Source organism: Equus caballus, chromosome 7 (genome assembly GCF_041296265.1).
Source record: "Equus caballus isolate H_3958 breed thoroughbred chromosome 7, TB-T2T, whole genome shotgun sequence".
NCBI lineage: Eukaryota > Metazoa > Chordata > Mammalia > Perissodactyla > Equidae > Equus > Equus caballus.
The window spans coordinates 68,184,302-68,204,916 of record NC_091690.1 but is presented as its reverse complement, the minus strand read 5'-3'; the positions used below and the strand labels follow the sequence as shown (position 1 = coordinate 68,204,916).

General features: G+C 44.5%; 1 protein-coding gene across 35 annotated transcripts in view; it reads right to left on the bottom strand.

The window, feature by feature from the left end:
- The window catches only part of TENM4 (teneurin transmembrane protein 4), a 2,707,421-nt gene that overhangs the window by 196,710 nt on the left and 2,490,096 nt on the right, over window positions 1-20,615 (bottom strand). For all 35 annotated transcript variants that reach the window (XM_070274304.1, XM_070274303.1, XM_070274305.1 and 32 more), the window contains 2 exons: window positions 14,065-14,279; window positions 12,344-12,554 (listed from right to left, as the gene is read on the bottom strand). In XM_070274304.1, coding sequence (XP_070130405.1) covers window positions 12,344-12,554; window positions 14,065-14,279 — 426 coding nt within the window. The remainder of the gene's footprint in view (window positions 1-12,343; window positions 12,555-14,064; window positions 14,280-20,615) is intronic.

Here is a 20,615-nt window from a genome sequence, read left to right as displayed (position 1 = left end):
ACACTGCTACAAAGAGGCAAGACTGGATTCAAACCAGGCAGTCCGGCTTTGGAGCCACTCTCCGACCACTAAACCACGTTACCCTTCTCTCTATGGCTCTATTACACAATAGAATTGATTTGATTCAGTGCTGCCTTGAGGCTGTCTTTACATGGAAGGGAACACACACAACTCAGGCCATAAAGGGCTTACTCAGCAAGGCAATCCATTTCTAGAAAGCACTGCTGACCCTGAGATCAGGACAGACTCTACCCTGAATTCCTCTCTCCTCCACCTGCAAACACCACTTCATCTTTTCTTGTCTTCAGTGCCCTCCCCGGTCCCACAGGAAGAGGTGTCTCTCCCCCTTTCCCAGGTCTAGCCCTTCTGCATCTGCCCTCCATTCCCTGTCTCCCACCTCCTTTCATTAATCATCTTCCCTCTCTCCTGGGCCTCCAATCTTCTCCCCTGGCTCCTTTCCCACAGCTGACAACACGTTCAAGGCTCCCCCCACCTTATATAAACCTTTCCTTGAACCTGCCTCCTCCTCAGGTTACTCCCATCTGTCTCCTTCTCTGCTCTGTCGAGAAGGAATTGTTTCTACTCTACGCCTCTCACTCACTCCTGAACTCGGGGTGACCCTGCTTCCGCCTGCACGGGGTTGGCGGAGGGAACTGCTCCCACTGAGGTTGCCAGTGACCTCCTAATGACTAATTCTGCAGCTTCCTTGTAATCAGCTCCCAACTTTTCTCTAAGGCTAATCTCGATGTATCTCTCCCTGCCCAGCTTTGAATGTTGGGGTTCCATCCTTGACTCCCTGCTTCTCAGTACTCTACCCTCCCACCTGTCCACTCTCACATCCACATTGATGACGTCCACTGGGTTTCTGTCTCCAGGTCAGAGCTATCCCTAAGTCAACATCTATTTATCCATCTACCCATTGTTAACTGCCAATAACTAACATCCACTTGGAAATTTTATTAGCAGCTCAAATCTAACATGAAATTACCATCTCGCTACTTCCTTCCCCCAACAAACCCACTTCCCCTCTTTGTTTCCTAACTTAATGATATCACTATGCATCCATTCTCCAAGGCTGAAACTTCCTGTCTCTTCTCTATAGCTAACATACAAGTGGTCAAGAAAACCAACCCATTATGTCGTGAATGGATCCCCTCCTTTATATAAAAGCAGTGGCGTTTGCCCCAATTTCAGGCCCTTCTCTCATCTAACCCTTCTGGTTACCGAAACAGTCTTCCAAATGGATCTCCCTGTTTTAGTCTGAGAAATCAACCCCTCTGTATATACCAGTGCGAAAGAGATCTATCTAAGAATCACGCTACATCGTTGCTTAAAAACTATCCCGTGCTCCCCACTGCCTTCAAAACCAGATTTCCCAGCTGGCCTACAAAGCCCTTCCCAGGTGGACCCTAATCTCGTTTTCTAGGTTCTTCTCTGGGTACCATCCCCCTTCATGCCCTCCATCCACTCTCAGTCTCCTGGACACACCAGGCACTCTCACAAACAGGCATAAGTAGCAGAAAGCATGAGGAGAAAAGTGTTGGTATTGGAGCCAGACAGACCTTGATTCAAATTCCAGCTCCTTCGCTGACTGGGTAAGAAACTTCGGCCTAGTCATTGGAACATTCTGAGCTACACTGTCCTCTAGGGAAAAAATACCTACTTTGTATGCCTATTGTAAGGGTCTGAAATAGTTTATGTAAAACATCTAGGATAATACTTGATATAGTATGCACTGAATAAATAGTAGCTATTAATATTAATATCATCAATTTTGCCAAGTAGTTTCAGAGAGGCAAGCGGGAGTTTGTAAAGATAAGATCTGAAATTAGAATGGAACATTTAAGAAGTTCCCTATGGAATCTGAAGAAGAACAAATTCATAAGAACAAATAACAGTTAGTGCCTTGGAATGTTTTGGAAGCCACATTTCCATTTTTGAGCTGCAACAGTATGGGCAGAGAAAGACTGCAGGACTTGAACCAGTTCCAGAGTTGCTCTGCCCCCTGAATCCAGCAGCCTTGGAATACACAGATCTGTCAGGACAGGAGCACCACTCCTCAGCCAGGGGCCTGGCAGTGCCCTGAATCGGCAGTTGTGCCCTCCTTTCCTTCAGAACCGCTTACAAGAAGTTCACGTCCACAGAAGAAGGCTCTAGGCTGCAGGGAGCATCTGTGATCTTTGACCTTTTCACTTGGTGCCCATTGATCCTCTGATGAGGGTCTGCCATGTTCACAGTCCTGGTCAGACAACTGGTCTCCAGGAGAAGTCGCTGGGATTGGGTTCAGAAGACCTGGCTTTGTGTCCTCGTGTGGGCCACCGTTCATACCCTGCTTCCTCATCTCTAAAATGCAAATAATGACCCCTTTCTGCTTGGTCCACAGTGACCACATCTGTGGCTGAGCACAGCCTGTAACTGGCTTATTGTCTCAATGTCTCCCTTTTTGGGGCATAATTCTTTCCCTGTATTTCCTTTCTGGTTCTCACTTCTGCTCTGGCCCCAGTTTGGTGATAATTAATATTTGCACGCCGCTTTCCAGCTCATTAAGCACTTTTGTCACAATAAGTCCTTTATACCTTACAAGCTTCTCCTGCATCCCTGGCAGAGGTAGTTGCCCTCCTCTCCGTCCCACGGGAGCTCGCGCAGACCTCTGTTGGCGCAGGTCACATTATATTGGAATTATTTATGAAAGGGTCAGTTCTCCCAGTTGACTGTAGGCATTTTGAGGGCAAGACTTCTGTTTTATTCACTGTGGAATCTCCAGTACTTAGCAAAGTAGATGTTCAGCAAACGTTGAATAATTAAGAGACGCTTGAAAACATGCTGAGAACCTACCATGAATCACACGCTTGCATGTCACTGTCAGACTCTCTAAAGTAGGTTTTATTCCTAATTACAGGTGAGCGAGGTGAGACTGAAACTTATCCAAAGTCCCACAGCTCTTAAATAGCACAGCCAGAACACAAACCCAGGTCTATTCAACTCCAAAGCCTTGGCCCTTTCTTTCTGTGGACCACATTGCCTCTCTGGCCACAGTGACAACCCTGACTGTCTACGACCAATGCCAAGTCCAGCAGACTTGGGTTAGGGTGGTTCCTACGAGGGTGTTACAGAACAGGAGGCCATATATTCAATCATGTTCCACATATCAGTGGTACTGTAAAGGGAAAGGAAAAAGATATCACCATGTGAGAACCCTCTTACAGCTGCTGTCCTGCAACAGAAAAGCTAGCTTGAGAGATGGGGATGAGCAACAGCCTTTATCAACTGCAGAGGAAAGAGCTATCAGAAAATAAAAATTTAATCATCGGTTATCAAAATTAAACCATCACTGAAAAAATATCTTCTGTTGGAAACTCCACCTGAATGAGGGTGGGAGTAGGGGCTCCTTCAGCAGGAGTGAGTACAGGTCAGGAGGTTCTTTAGAACAGGGCAGGTGGGTCTCATGTAGCTGCTGATGGCAGGCAAAGTGCTGACACATTGTGAGCCTAGGAGGTGCGCATGCCATAATCTCTACGATTCTGTCTATCTTGATGATCTCTGACTGTGAGAGTGTCTAAGGACCCACACGGATGTCATCACACACTAGAAACCCAGTCACTAAGATGTAAGAGAGAGAGCATGGGCTTTGGGTTGCTAACCTGGCCCTGCTATTTCCTACTTATGAGACCTTAGCAAATAGCATTGCATCTCTGAGCCTCGGTTTCTTTATCTATGACATGGAAATACATGTAATCTAACTTCTAGGTTGTTTGGGCACTATGTGATAATGTACACAGTACAGTGTCTGGCACAGAATCAGTGCTCAATCAACAGATGGCTGTAATTATGGTCCTGGCCCTGCCACTTGGCGGCCGTGTGAGACCCTGAACAAGTCATGTGACTTCTCTAAGCCTCAGCTTTCTCATCTTTAAAAGTGTGTGATTTAAATAAATAAAAGGTTTGTGAAGGCTCCTGGTATTATGTATCCCGAAGTGGCAAAAACATAAACCAACAGTGATTTGGAAGCCCTGGCTACGGGTAGAGGAAGATGCTGAAATGCTGAGATGGAAGAGTCCTAAAATATCCCGACTCTTTCTTTTGAACTTCCCGCTAGCACATTCCTCCAGTCCCCTCCCCCCAGCTCTCTGACGTTCACAATCTCCTTTGCCAGCTGTGCGTCTTCACTCACCCCTAAAATGGACCATTCTTCAATACCTTCTCATCCTGCTTTAACCTCTTTCCTTAGGAAACATTATCTTAACACCTGGGGTTGCCCGTTATTTCCAAGGGGCAGTATACAGCTCAAATGTGTTCATTTATCTCCATTTCCAAGGCCTCCATCCCGGCCCAGGCCAGCCTGAGCCCTTCTTCTAACTGGTGTCCCAGCTGCAGAAACTTTCAAATATGTAAAGCAGATTAGGTTGCTGCAGCTCAAAGTCCCACAACGGCTTCCAGTTACCCTTAGGATAAATTAAAAAACAAAACAAAACTTCACATGCCATGTTAAAGCCCTGTACAGCCTCCTGGTATCTCTCCAGCCATCCCTTATACCATACGGCCCTTTGATCCCCACACCTCACAGTGTATCCCTCTTAAAGTTCCTCCAACACTCCCACCTCTTGCCTATTCCAGGGCCTTTGCATATGCTTTTCCCACTGCTTGGCGTTTCCTTCATCTAAACACTCCTATGCCTACCCCTGCCCTGGGAATCTAAATTAGGTCTCCTGTTTGTTTCTCTAGAGTACCCTCTTCTTTTCTTCACCACAATGGATATTTACCGTCTACCACTGTATATTTACATATATATTTGACGATTGTATTTAAACTTAAGAATCTATCTCAAACTGTCTCAAACGTGTCTGTAAACTCCACGAGGGCAGGAAACATGGCTATTTTATATACCACGGACACCATGTCTTCTCAGAACTTGCCCAACCAAAGCAAGGGAAATGCAGAAATAGCCCTGTCCAGTGGTCTATGGAAAAATCATGAAGGACCCAATCTTGATGACCCCTGGAAGACAGGACACAATGGCACCATAAAAGGCAATTAGTGAACACTGGTTGAATGAGAAAATGAACAGACATACTGTCTAGGTCTGCCTGCAGCCCCTCTGGACCTGCTCCTCCTGTCCGTCCCCCTTAAAGCATCATGCAAGGGGCTTTGAGATGCAATAAAAAAGCCTTCGGTTCCTTGGGTGCTGTAATGAGAGAGAATCAAGCCATTTCCTTCCTCCTCAGTTGTACGGGAGGCTTCTCCTTTTTCTCAGCCTCACTGAGCGTCACCTCCCAGCCCGTGAGAACCTCAAGGGCAAGACCACGTCTGCCTCATGGCGGCACCTAAACGCCCAGGCCAGGGGCTGGCACACAGTCAGGGGCTCTTAGTGGGTACTTGTTGAACCACAGACTCAGTGAAGCCTGTCACAGACACTGATGACCCCATATTCACTTCCCTTTTTCCTGAGAGAACCCTAATTCTGTTTAGAGTGCCAAGACGGCAAGCTAAAAATATTTGCTTCCTCAGACTTGCTTACAGCTCGAGTGTCCAAGGGACACTGCTCTGCCAAAGAAATGGAAGCTGAGTGTTCTTGGAAAATTTAGCTTCCCGGCTTCCTTCTCCTTGCTTCTTTTTCCTGGCTGATATGCAAACATGAGTTCTGGAGGTGCAGCAGCCATCTCAGGACCACGAGGAGGGAAGCACGAAAACAAGACCAAGAGCTGAGGATGGCAGAGCACAAGGAGGGCAGAGCCTGGGCCCTGAGGCTGCCAAGGGACTGCTGTACTGGTCCTAGATGGACACACCCTAGACTGAGACGCTGCGTGAGAACATCAAAACCTCACTGAAATGCCTCTTCAGGAGGGGTCATGTTATTTACACACTAAACACATTTCTAACTATTCCCACAAGGAGACGAGCTTTATTGCTTGGTACCCACTGTGTCCTTGAGCTACCTTTTCTTCTTTCCTGCCTTTGAGGTCCCAGGTCCCAGAGAACTCAGAAGGTTCAGCTGTCTAAGATGGGTCCCAGGGACAGCGGAGGGGGTGGGTGAGGTGGTAAGGAGCCCTGTCCTGTCATCTTCGGTGAGCGGAGCCGGCCACTGGCAGGGCTGGTCTCCAGGCCGCAGACGGAGTGCGCCGACAGGCCTAGCTCTCTTCTACCGAAAGGTTTTTGGCCACATTCTGTCTCCAATGTGCTGACTTGAGCTCTCCCTCAGCCTACAATTTCATTCCACTTATGCCAGATTGCTCTGAATGAATCACTGCTGTCGGGGAGAGGTGAATTCACAGGGCCCTTTTCCAAAGAAGCGTTTCCAGCAGCAATTTCACAAAGCGCTGCTAATGTCATTTACAAGAAGGTTAATTGATTACCGAGACATCTTGGTTCTTCATTGCTGTTTTGTATCTTATAATTCAGAGGAAGGGGATGTGGGGAAAGGGGGAGCTTATTAAAAACAGAAAATCATCCTTCAGCCATTTTTCTTAGTTTCTTCTTTGAAGTAGTACAGGTTTTTACACAAGTTATAGTCCATAATGTCAGGAAGTTTTCCCTCCTGATCCTTGCAAATGCACTCAGAGGCCAACGAACTTGCCCAACCAAAGCAAGGGAATGCAGAAATAGCCCTGTCCAGTGGTCTATGGAATATCATGAAGGACCCAATTTTGATGACCCCTGGAAGACAGAAGCTCATGAGAAAGTATCTATTCACACCTAGGAAAAAAGAGGAATGGGTTGCAGGGAAGCAAATGAAAACCCCACTAGCACCACTGAACCAGCCCTTCTGTCCTTCCTGGTTGCCCTTTCCCTTCCTGTTTTCTTTTCTCATAAAATCACAAAGCTCAATCCCAGTAACCCCCTCTAGTTACGTAAATTAGTGGGCTCTTCTTCTGGGCCCCAGAAGATAAATCCTCTGGCTCTAATCATTTTATTCCCTTGCTCAAAAGCCTGCAATGGGACCCGAAACCTGCAGAATGCACCTTTTCCTCCCTGAGGGTGGCATTCGCGGCGCCCCCTTACAGCTCACTTCCCCTCTTCAAGGCATCCTGTGCTCTAGTCAAACAGAACTGCTGGCTCCCCACAGCCAGCACTAATTATCTGCCTACCTACCTTTTGCTCAGGCTGTCCTGCTACCTGGAATTAACTCCTCAACAACCCCCCTCCCATTTTCCTTCTTTAAATGTGGAAATTATAGCCATCCTTTAAGGTCCCATCAAATGTCACTTCATCCAGAGAGCCCTGACCCGCCCGGCCAGATATGCCCTTGTCTCCCTCCAACCCTCATGGCGCTCTGACTAGTGGCTCCAGGAGGGACCTTTCTTTCTCTTTTTCTTGCACCAGAGGCACTGCCTGTATAAGTGCTTCATCTTCTTAATCTAGACCATGAGCCACTTTTGCCAGAAACCATGTCATACCTTCTCTGTAGCTCCAGCTTGGAAAAGAGCAGGAATACAATATTTGTTGGACAAAGGAAGAAAGGAAGGAAGGAGTGAGAGAGGGAGGGACTAAATCTGCTTCTAGTTCCTGGCATAGAAGAGGTCCCTAGGCATGAACAAAGGACTCTTCTCTTTAATTAGCACAAATGTACTCAGACCAGGAAAACCAAGGCACATTTCTCATAAAAATTACCAGTGTCCCTGTTTTCTAAGAGTGATTCTCATTTCTTTTCTCTGGGTTCCTAAATCCACTGTGGAACACCTCTGTTCTTTTCCAGCTTGGCTCACACTGCCACAGTGTCAGCTTGATCTGTTCTTTTACGCTTCAGCATCAACCAAAATTAAAAGATAAGATGCTATCTGGAGACCCAAAACACTGCGATACTGACTTGTCAGGTCTTGGGGTTGCAAGCAACGTGTACAAAGACATTTTTATGTTTAAAGTTTTGGATGCTGCGAGATTTTTTCATGACCTTTTTAATGACTTCTCAAGAAAGCTTCCTGGGTTGACGTAAGATACTTACCCATAGTGGAGGCCAGTTAATAAAGGGGAAATCATATTCCATATAACACAAACGGAAATAAAATATTTACTAGTATCATGGCAAATAGTAAGACACTGTGGCATAGTGCGGACAGCATGGGATTTTGAGATCAAGTTTCCATCCTAGCTCTGCCCTTACTAACTGTGACTTTGGGCAAGTCAATTAAACTCTCTGAGTCTCAATATCTTCATCCATAAAGTTGAGATCAAAATACATGTTGTCTAAGGTTCTTGTGAGGATTAAATTACATGCAGAAAAGAGCTAATTAAGCATGGTCCCCAACACACAGTAGGTGTTCTCTAAATGTTTGTTGAATGCATGAATAGGTGGAAAACAGAAGTAAGTGTTAATACCTCAAAAAGAGACTTGATCTTGGGAAAGAGGCAGACTGTTAAAGATGGAATGTCACAAGCTTTGGAGCCAGACAGATAAATATTCAAGTCCTAGCTTTTCTCTTAACATCCCTGAACCTCAGTTTCCTCATCTGCAACAGGGGGTGATAACAAAAATAATAGCCTCATGGAGTTACTGCAAGGCTTCAAGAATGTATTTGAAGTCCTTTGTAAATTGCAATGGCTAATTACATTTTAGCTACTGGTATACATCCTCCTACTTCATTCAATTCTTGGGCTCAGCAAGGCTACCCACCCCCAATGGCGCCAGGACCAGAAACCACATTACCTTTAAATTCTGGATCTCCACACACGGGGGAAAGATTGTTCTCTCTGAAAATAGCTGCCATGTTTCATTCTAAAACTTGCTTCATTTCAGTGGGCTGGGGGTGGGGGCGGGGGTAAATGAGTCTAGTTCAGAGGGAGCTCTGTCAACATCAGGTTTCTGTGTGTATATATTTGTGTATACTGTTTGTAAACTTCTTTTAGACTTTTTCAAGGCAAAAGATAAACTCATTTAACTTAAAATCATCAGCTGGATTGCATTAAATGGAGGGAAAAGCAAAAACGTACACAGTACAGCCATTTGTTAAACTAAACACAATTATTTCTCCTGTGACTTAATTACAAACAGACATAAATACCCTGGATTCTGACATCTCAGATCTTCTTAAATTCTAGATCTGCATTTCAACATGTAACAAAGGGAGGGTCATATTCCAATTTGTGTGTTAAGCAAACCTGAGAGGTACGATTGTATACTGGGACCATAATGACTTCACTAAAACAAGACCTAAACTTTTAATTAACCTGCCAAGACAAATTACAACTCATAGCTCACAGGTAACGCTCACAGACAGCTGAGACTCAATGCCAGGGACTCCTGGGGAGAGAGGGATTAATAGCAACATCAGAATCAGTCTGTTTTTGTATTAAAGAAAAGAAAGGTATTCATTAAACAATCACCGTAGCTAGAAGGAAGACAGACAAGTCAGGAAAGCATCCAGAGAAACGTGGAAGGAGAAAAAGGAAGAGAGAAGGTCTTAACAACTTTTATTTATCGAGTGCTTCTAGGGCCCAGAGCCTGTGCTGGGCACTTACTTATATTCACTCCTCTAATCTTCATAAGGAGAATTGCAAAGTACTATTACTATGTCATTTTCCAGACAAGAAAAATGAGACCAAGTGAGGTGATGTGACTGACTGGTCACAGAGCTAACATGGGGCAGTAAGGGAAGGAAGGAATGGAAAGCAGTGCTCCTAAGGCATTTGTTTTCAAAGCTTAGTTGACGGACAACCAGAATCAGGACTACCTGGGCTCTGGCTCAGCCTCCTGGGCTGGAATTTCTGGGGAAAAGGTCCGGGAATATGAATTTTCACTAGCTTCCCAGGTGATTCCTTCGTACACTGATGTTTGGGACCACCCATAAGGTACTCTAAACCCTTGCTAATCAAAATGTGGTCCACAGATAAGCAGCATTTTTATCACCGAGTGCTGGTTAGAAATGCAGAATCTAAGGACCCACCCACACCTACAGAAGGAAGCAGAATCTGCATTTTAACAAGACGCCAGGTGGTTCATTAAACTCTGAGAAGCAGCGCAGAGCCTATATGTTCTAAAAGACATTGTGGGGTTAAGGGAGGGAAGACAGGTTTCATCATTTAGGTGAGAACAGGAGAACCAGAGGGAAAAGCAAGACCATCTCCTTAATTATGACAAAACAGGTTAGCAAGTTCTGACAAGCCAAGAGTTGGCAAAGGTACCTAAATGGACCTACACTTTATTTCTCTAAGATACACATCCTAATTAAAAGTAGCTCTCTTTGGGGGTTTATATTAATATTCTTTCATATTTATTATCAGTCATTAAAAATAAAGAATTCTGATTGTAAGAGATCTTACTTTGGCACAAGCATGATGCCCTATGCTTCTTTGTGACCCACGCCAGAGAGAAGTCAGGCTGTGAAACCATGAAGCTGTAACTCAGGCACCACTAATAACCTGATAATCATGTCCCCAGATTGAAGCCACTGTGTCCAGAAAGAGAAAAGAAACAGGGTCTGAAGCCTGGCAAACCCCACGAAGTGACAGCCTAACTGATGGGGAGAACCAGAACTGACTCTCCAATGACAGGGAATGGAGCTGCCTCATTAGCCTCTAGGTCACCAGCAACCACTGAGCTGCAGCCTCAAATTCCAGAATCTTGAGAAACTATGAGCTGGAAAACTTCAGTGTTTGTGCAGGGTTGAAACACAAGTTAGTGGTAGAGATTCAGAACCGAGCACACTTTCCACCCCACCGCAAAAGAGGGCCTTCGGGGAGGGAACCAACAGCACCACAAGTGCCAAGACTGGGGCTGCTGACAGTCCTGCCAACGGGAGGCTGAGCAGAGGAAAGGCCACACTCACGCTCACTACTTATTAGCTCAGTGACAGTGCACGCGGCGGGGGGGGGGGGGGGGGGGGGGGGGGGGAAGGCCTGGGGGGAGGGGCCAGGGCTGCTGTCATGGATGGGGAAGAGAAGATTATGCGAAAGTCCCTGCCCTCCAGGCACTCAGACCAGCAGCTGGGACAGACACTTCCTACACAAGGGCAGCACAAAGTGATATTTCCAGAGTCAGAGCCCATGTAGCCTGACCGACCCCCCTCCCTCATTTTGCCAAGAGGGTAGAATATTAAGAATGCAGTTACAGCAGAAGCTTATAAATCATGCCCCATATATACTGGGAGGGTATTCTCTGCTTCAACACTAAGGGCAAAATTGCAAATAAGAGGAAAATGGCTGAAAATGACTACTGCTGTTTAGTAGGAAGAACCAGGGTCTTGCCAGAGTTTTAGGAACCAAGGGCCACATTCAGAGGTCTTTACTCAACTCCATTTTCTGTGTCAGAGAGACTCTCAGTTAAGGACGGAGACCGAGTTTGAGGTGAACTCTAAACCATATAGAGCTTTTCATGAAGCACAAACCCCACTGCCATGTGTTCTGGTTAGTGGAGTTTTGTTTTTCTATAAATTTTATTTTCCTGTAGGGGATTTTATCTCCAGGCTATGTTATAGTACTTGCAATATAAACTCAGAAAAAATGTTTTCTGACCTGAACCCCTGAGGCCACCGCATCCTACAGCACACTGGCGATCTAAGGAGGAGATGAATTCCACGGCAAGTGTGGGTCAAGAAGAGAAATCCCCTGGAACAGGATGCCAGGCTCCCCAGACACCCACAGGCTAGTGAGGTGGTCACGAGGTCACTCTGAACCGAGAGCTGCGGCCCTCTCCCACTGTGTGGCTCTCTCCCACCATGAGGGACAGCGAAGGTGTTAGGCACTCATTTAAAACACTGGGACTCACTCTATCAGAGCTCAGAGCTTTTCTGTTCTGGACAAAAGCCCAATCTGACTGATTACATTATTCATCCAGCCCTTCACACTGCTACCCTCACTCTCTCCTTTATCTTCTTTTCTCATCTGCCAGGGGTTGTTGGCTGCAAAAGCAAAATAAAGAAACAAACAAAACACACAATAAAGTCAAAAACCCAAATAACTAATCAGTCAGTTGAACCAAGTGAGACTATAAATACAAATATAGGTGTTGGAGAGAAGTGACAAGAAAAGAGATGTTGCCTCCACATGGCTAGTCATCCAGGGTTCCTCTCTCATCACCAGTTCCACTCCTTGGTCTCTAATGTGGCTGCTGGTCCACACACCATGCCACAGAGAGCACAAGAAAGGCAGTGGGCAACAGCCCTGGGCTCTGGCGCCAGCCCAGAACAGCCTTCCATCCCCTCTTATGACTCCCATCCTTCATTTCCCTGCCTCTCACTCCCATTCCTTGTCCAGCAAGCCCAGTCAGGATGGCCCCATGCCAGACTCCGGGTGGCATCTAGAGCTCTAGGCAAGACACGTTCCCTTGTCAGCTTCAACCCCAAGAATCCCCCAGTGTCCCCTCACCCAAACAGACAATATCCCACAGACTCCAGAGAGTGGAGAGGGTCCTTACCGATGGCAGTGGTGAGAAAAGAAACCACTTCTGACTCCTTCCCATCATTGTAAAAAGCCAGGTGCCAGATTCCTGAATCCAAATACTGGATGAAGCCGGTCTCGTGGCTAGAGGGGGGGACAACTCCCCGAGATTGGCGCTGGGGGCCCTCCAGGCTCCGTGCCTCCTGGGTGAGGAGCCTCCTTCCATCCAGCAGCTCCACAAAGTCAAACTAAAGGACAAAGAGAGCATAATTAGAGTGGATCTGCTTCATCACAACGCTGGATTCCTTCCGTGGGCTTCTGCTGGGGAGGACACAAGGAAACACAAGCTAGGACAGGAAAAGAGGCTAAAGCCGCATGCTGTTGATTAAAAAACTCCAACTCCTTCCCAGACCCCATTTTCTCATGGCAATAGTTTCCTGATTCTCTTGTGAATGCAGCATAATTACTGGAGTACTTTTTAGCCTTATTTCGCTTTAACTTTGGCATATGTGTGGTGAGTCCTCACCTGGCTGAGTTTGTATCAGGACAACCATGCTTTTCCAATGGTGGGCATGGGATCAGAACCCAACTACCTAATGAGTGTTTGAACTCCAACTCTGTGCAGTGATGGCTGGAATCCCAGGGGTCTAGGATTGGGACCGAGCACTGGATATGCCTTAAATGGCAGTCATGTGCAAATGAAAATTTGATTTATGTCTATCTTCCTTTCGTCAACGATCCTTTCTAAACACTCCAGTTCCACGGAGCAGTTTTGGGGAACTAAACTGGATTAGCTCAAATTCCATTAATAATTACATGCTGTGTCACATACAATTGCTGATTGATCTGAGCCTGCTGGTATGAGACTCAAGAGCAGTCAGTCATGCCGTATCAGCAACAGGTAGGTGGTTAAGTCCTACTGGCCTACTAGCAAGCTAACTGAGTTTATCTATCTACCTACCTACTACCTACCTACCCATACATCTTAAAAAAAAAAAGATAGATATTTATCTATCTTTTAACTAAAAATTTGAAATAACTATGAGGCTAGGAAGACTGCATTTGGCCTGGGAATGTCTGACGGATGCCTCTGATTTATTTACTCCAATCCCAGAGTTGGGAGGATCTTACCCAAGTCTGTTCTTACCCATCATGACTGATAATATGTCAATCATCCTGGACAAGTTTTTTATGTGTTTCTGGTGTGCATGTGTCTGAGCAGATGTGTGACCCTGAAGGAGAGAAGGAATGTGAGAGACTAGGGAAGGAACCTTTATTCTGAGCCAGGTCCCACACTAGCTACCGTATAAATGTTATTCTTTATTCTCCACAACAGCCCTGCAAAGTGGGTACCATTATCACCATTTCATAGACTAGGAAACTTGCTCTGAGAGGAGAAGTAACAGGCCCCAGTTTACTTAGATGATAATGAGAAGATTCAAACTCAGGTTTGTCTGACTCCAAAGTGCATGCTTTTTCTCTAGGTTACCTTTCCAGGATAATTTAACTCAGGAGACTGGATAACAGGAGAAAGGCTATTGAGAAGTTTCCAAGAATTCTTTCCTCTTAAAAAGCCCCAGGGATGTAACCCTACTTAACCTAAAGGTAGGGTCTAAGAGAGGGCAAATGGATGAATGGGCTATAAAATACATGGAATTCCCTGCAAGCTCAAGGATCCAGGTTTAAGCATTAGGCTTCCTGACTTTGGGTTAAGATTTGAGGTAGGAGCCCCCGGAGATCAGCAGGGTGTCTGGTTACCTGTGTATGTGAAGGAGGAAGGCCTTTTCTGCCATAAATGCCGACGAGGGCCGCCTTTCCTAGAGACACATTGAATTTCAGATGCACAGGATGGTCTATGAAGACCTGAGATCTCCAGAAAGTGCCAGGAGGAATCTTCTGGGAAGCCCGTCTCCCCACGTCGATTTCTCCAGAGTCTATAAAACTGTCCTCTGGAAAGAAACTACTGGGCTTTCCTACCAAGACACAGGGAAAGGAAGACAAAAACATCATAGTTACCCACAAGTGAAACAAGAGATCAGAGCCTCCGAACGGGGAGGCCTCTTGTCTGCCTCACACTCCCCTCTACGACGTGCCACTGCCAGCCCTCCTGCCCTCCATTGAGAGTAAGAACATCCAGAACCTTTTTCCAGCGATGCTCAAATTGTTCTGCTAAAAATATGCATTCTTCTAAAGCAGTACAGGTCCTCCCCAAGGGCCATCTGTTTACTGCACAATTCTACAGCTTGTTAAGATATATTTTGATCCTAAAAATAATCATTGGCGGTCACATGAGAATAATTCTGTGTATGTGCGTGTGTGCAAAAGCGTGCCTGCTAAAATAGAAAGGATAGAGGGAAAGAGGTGTTGCTATTAAGTTTCCAACTCAGAATGGTGCCCCTAGCAGTAGGAAGCGTGACCTGAGTGGAGTAATGTATTTTACCAGTTTACTAGCTTATGTATAATTGGAAGCCAAATTCTGAGGCTGAGATATGTGGGTGGGGTTTGTGTTGGAAGCAGGGGTAAGTAGGGCTGGGGAAGATGAGGAAGAGTGTCCTTCCGAAGGGAGGAAACATTTCTGAAAATGCTTCTTTGTCTTGGATGGGGATCTTTGAACACCACTTTTGTGCTAAAGTGGGTGAAGATGAGGGAATTTCTCAAGTTCAGGTACAAAGCCCATGACATTCATTGGAAATTCAACCCAGGCCCTCAACCTTGCAGGTTGTGGGGGAGGGGATCAGGAGTAAGGCCTCTTGCCCGCTTCTGTCACCAATCAGGAGAGTGATGGCTTTCTGGGGACACCCCAAGTGCCAGGAAGGAAGGCTGCTTATCAAACTTCCTCTATTTAGTAATTAAACACACTCACACGTGCAAAATATGAACCCTCACTTCCTGCCAGACATCAGCCTTCTGAGGAGCTGGATAGGAGCAGGTGGAGACTACAAAGATGTTAGAAGACCACCCTTAGGATGATGACAAGCTAAAATCAAGTCAACAGACTACACCTTATTTGTCATTAGAAAGTACCCCATGGGTATCCCGGTTCCAAGGTTTGTTGTGTTGTTAGAGATGTTCGAAGAGACACTTCAAGAGAACAAGAATCCATTTGTAGAGAAAACATGTTTGTGAGAAATTTTTATAAAAAGCATTTGGGGAATAAGAAATTAAAATGTCTTTTTTCCCTAGCTTTGTGAGATTCCTTACAAAGCACATTTGATGCTGAAATGGAGCTTGGCAGGGCACTGTTGCAGTCATAAAATATTTTACTGTTTTAAATAATAAAATTCAATTTAAATGTTAAACTTTTCCATATGTTATCATTCCCTTGTAAACTCCTAGGCAGAAACATCAGGTTTTTAGCTTCAAACTGTTAAATGTTATTTTAATTAAAAATACGCCAACAAAAAAAGTTAAAATGCATACTCTCAATAAAAGCACCAGTAGTATTCTGTCCTTAGCATGGGAAAGAGCTCTCATTTAATTCCTTTGTGGAAGGAATGTGCCCTAGACTTTTACCTTGACAGTGTAGACACACACAAACCACATAATGTGGTGCAAAGTTCAAAGACAGAAGCCAAATTCACAAAGCATTAGGACAGAAGAGAATCACTTGCAAATTCTTCCTTATCTGACTTTTGGGTTCCCAATACCACAATCCTTTTATATTCCAGGTAGAAAATAGCAGACCCTTCAGCTTCTAATTCTGCTGGGGAAGCAGAAGTATGAGAGAGTGAAACAAAAGCAGGATGAGTTCTGAGCTTTTAACTCCTAGAGACCGCAGAGAAATAAGCCCAAGACTGCTAATTTTAAGGACTCATTTCCTTTGCGAGTAGGTGGGAGTCAAAGCTGATGGGATTTGAGAACTATCTGCATTCAAATAATTCCTGTGTCTGAGGATAAATAATGAAAACTTCTCCCACATTTTGGCACACTGTTGGAGAACCCTGCAGAGTTCATTTTCCACTCCAGTGAACATGTTTTTAGGAGACAGCTATTGTATCAGCTAAATTCTGTCACCTCAAAGGTCAGAGGCCAAGCCCAGAGGTTCTCTGTAGAGGTCTGCAGGCCCCAGAGACATAAATAAGTTGGCTGTTATCCCAGAGGAGTGGCAAAAGGGGAATATTCTTTTCTAGCACTTCAGTATTTCATCTAAGCAGGCAAAATGGGAGGAAAAAAAAATTTCTTTGATGTGTATTACAATGAAATAAAAAATCAGGACCTTGGCTTTCTTGGCTGAGTGCATGAGGGCCACTCTGGAGCTTTGGGTTCAAAAGTGACCTTTGTACTAGAAGTCATCCTGCCCAGATCCTTAGGGAAAGGGCCACGGCCCAGCCTAAAGGCAATGTTTGAGAAGGGAAGAGGATCCCCATCTGGGAATTTAACCTTCATTATTCCTCCCCTCGGGTCCCCAGTGGTCCCCATACTGGACTAACCACAGGGATGAAATGGGGGCTTTTGAGGGGAAAGCGCTGCAGCTAGCCAGGTGTCTCTGCCGGATGGGGAAGAGATGGGCTGATGTTTGGAGTGAAATCACCCTCATCCTTTCCTGCCTTTTAAAAACCCTTACTGTAGTCCTCTTTCCAGATCCTATCACCTAAGATTCTTTATTCTTAATTCTGAGTACCAAGCTGCGAGCACTAGGATAGAAAATGTCCCACTACATAACAAAACCCACCAATGACGGAGTAGTGAGAGAGGGTAGAGGCAGCTGGAGAAGAAAAGTCCCGTGTATAAAATGCCTTTTATCCCCATGTATATTCTGGAAAATAATAATAGTAGTAGTCGTAGTAATAGTAATGAAGGGAGAGGTAGTCATATTAGCTACGATTTATTGAGCTCCAACTATATGGTGGGCACCCTCAGTTATGTAGGTTCAGTTAATTCTTACACTATTAAAATGTATATACTGAGGCTCAGAATGCTTAAGAAACAGGTAGAGATGAAGCCATTGGGATCCCTCTTTATTTAGTAGAATATGGCTTCTCAGAGACTTAATTGATGAAGACTAATGAAACATTAAAAAAGCATTCTCAATGGTAGCAGGGTGCGATGACTCTCTTTAAGAGCAACAGTCTAGTTTAATTCATGGCCCCAGTAGGCTAAACATCAAAGATAGACCAGGTAGATCCAAGGTCCACTGAAGAACTTCCTGGCATCCTGGGTACAAGAAGTTGACAATTTTTATCACGGAGGAACCTGCAAACAGGTCCCAAAGCGAAAGGGCAACAGTTAGCAGCATCTCAAGAGATTCATAAGAAGGACACTATACAATCAGTGGGTGCCCTCAGAGGCTTAACAAACAGTACAAAGAGGTTCATTCAGAATTAGGGGCCCCCAATAGCATGACTAGGTTTCACAAGGTAGATTCTACTGGTAATAGTCCTTTTCTTTATAAACATATACAGATTCAGGCTTCCTGTAGCAATGCTGTGCAAATACAATCGTGTCTATAAAAGAAATTTCTCAACAAATTGCTGAAATGATTGGCTAGCTCAGTCAAGGGAGATGTGGAAGAATTGGAATCCTATGCACTTCCCAATCAGTCTTTACTTTGCTGAACTAAGATCTATCTACACAGGTTCTAAATTCCTAATCAACTAACCTTCTCCCCCTCCCCTCACCTTTTCAGTTTTTTTCAAGGCCACAACTTGCACAAAGAATCCTTTAGTTTCCTTAGCAACTGTTTGAAATTTATTTGGTTATCAAAATAAGCTGTTCCATTTTGGAGAGCCCAGCTGAGCCTGGGTGCAGCAATTTGCATGGTTCAAACTGATGGGCAATTTTGATTTCACTGCAGAAAGCAGAGAATGCTATCCCTAACCCATCAATTCAACCATCAGAAATGCTTGTTTATTCAATGCTTTTTTCCCCCCGTCTCCGTTAATGCATAACATAAGTTCTTGTGGCTTTACTTCGAAAAGCTGCTGTGTTGAGTTTCCATCCCATGACAACCCTGAGATGGTTACAGCCACTTTGAAAATAAAGTATAAATTGCAGCTTGATGTTATTCTCAAAGACATAATGAACAATTAAAATACTGGGTTCACCATATATTTCATTTGCATAATTAAAAGATACATATCCTTTAAAAATGTCCAAAATACCCCAAACTTTTGCAGTATCTCTGAGGAAAAAATGTTAATTAGTCTGGATTTCTGAGATTCTGACATGGAATGGCTTGGAGTTTGAGTGGACAAGAAGAAAGGAACTACAATTTGTTGAGTGCCTCTTCACCACTAGTCTTTGAAAAGATGGATGTTATTATCTTTGTTCTACAGATGAGGAAACTAAAGCCAAAGGAGATGGAGTAACTGGCATGAGTTAACAGAAGCAGCAAATGGAGGGCCAGGGTTCAAACACTGGACTGTCTGACTCTAAGGCTCATTTATCCTCTTTCCATTAGACCAGATTGCTTCCCCCATCATTGTGAAACAAGGACTCTAATCTTAATTCTGGAATCAACCCTCCTCTCTCATATCCTGAGAAGGGACAGGAAATATATACTCACAACAGAGTTAAAGACTTTCCCCCTTGAGGCATGTCTAAGAAACTAGAATTTTAACATCACAATTAAAAACACAAACTGAGCAGACATTGGCTTGACCAGGGTAAAAGAAATTAAGAACCATGTGGTCTCACATAAACCATAAGAAGCTTTGTCCTCTGTTTTTCCAGACTGATGTATTTTTTGTCACAGTAATTGCTTTTGATGCTGACCAATTTCCAGCACTGCATCGCATTTTGGGGGTTTGTAAACAGGATTTCCATTTGCATTAGAAATGACAGATAATCCCTTTAAGCACAAATACTCCAATTAAAATAAACCAATAAGCTGGTGCAATTTTACTTTGTCTCTTATCTGCACCTCTTGCTCCTTGGGAAAAATGAAACAAGCCTAAGCAACCCACAAACTAATTTCATTAGAGTGGGAGATTTCAGATAGATCCAGCTCCTGTTTAAAGAATGATACTAATCATGGAGGGAAGAAAACACATTTTGCTAAGTGAGACCCTTTACCAATGCCTTGAGGATTAAATACATCTTAAAGCTGCATTTGTACATGCTGATCTAAAGGCAGTCTTCATTTGTGGCATCTGACACTATAAACTGATGCGGGAATCACAAGCCAACAGGCAGGACCATGGACAGAACCAAACTGAAAAAAAAAAAAAAATTCTGAAAAGCCATCTGGTTAGTCATAGGATGATTCTATTATTAATTTTATATGTAGAACTTGCAAATTAGAATGGACCTTAGAACTAATCTAGCTCAATAATCTCCTTTTAAAGAGGAGGAAAATGAAGCCCAGAATGTCTTTCAAAGGATTTGCTTAAGGTCACCATAAGTGGCAGCAGCTGGATTTGAACTCAGGGCTCTTGACTCCTAACCCAGAGCTCTTTGCATAGCCTCTTCCATGCTCCCTCCATATCCCATTAAGGGGCAAAGAAGGTGTAAATTATTCAATGTTTTAAGTCTTAAAATCTTTAAAAAGGACGAAGACTGTCTTTGCCCCTCAAAATCGTAGGCAGAAGTTCTGATTTGGCTTTGTGGAAATGACCCCAGTTCTCACTTCCCTGAAAGATGACCATAGGTCAAGGGTTAATTTTGGCTTTCAGGATCCTTCAGAGGTCATGAATAGCCACTCTGACCAAGCATATACTACCCTCTTAACCAAAGTGGTTCCTGGAAGGCAAATCCTTGAAAGGACAGGGAAGCTCAGAAGCCATGACTCCAAAGTTAACTGATATGAGAGGAAAGAAGATGTAAGTAGTGAAGGCTGGAGGCAGCTACTTTGCTGACTGAAGTAACACCTGAGAGATCGAGCAGATCACAGCAGGTGCAGGAGAAGGGATGGCCAGAATGACAACCACACTGACTCATTAGCTCACACATCTTTCCTGGTACCAGTTTTTGTGATTCTGTGCCACTCTTGGCTGATGGTGAAGGAATCTGTGTCAATGGCATGTTAGAAAGATCCCTAAGAAATTCAGAACAAGGGTCTATGGATGTCCCACTCAAGATCGGAAAACTCCAAATGTCACCACCACCTCCATCTTAGATAGACAAATATCTGTGTTTGACTGTACAATGGATTTCTCATTCATGTCTCCTCAGGGGTCTTCTAACCATGGGGGTGAGTTAGGTAGGACAACTTATGGAGACAGCAAGAGTCCTGGAGTCACACAGAGCTGGGCTTATATCCCAAACTCCATTATTCACTGGCTGTGGGACCCTGGCCAAGTCGCTTAATTAATGTGATCCCCAGCTTTTGAATCTCAAATAGGCAAAATAATTATACTTACCTCACAGGA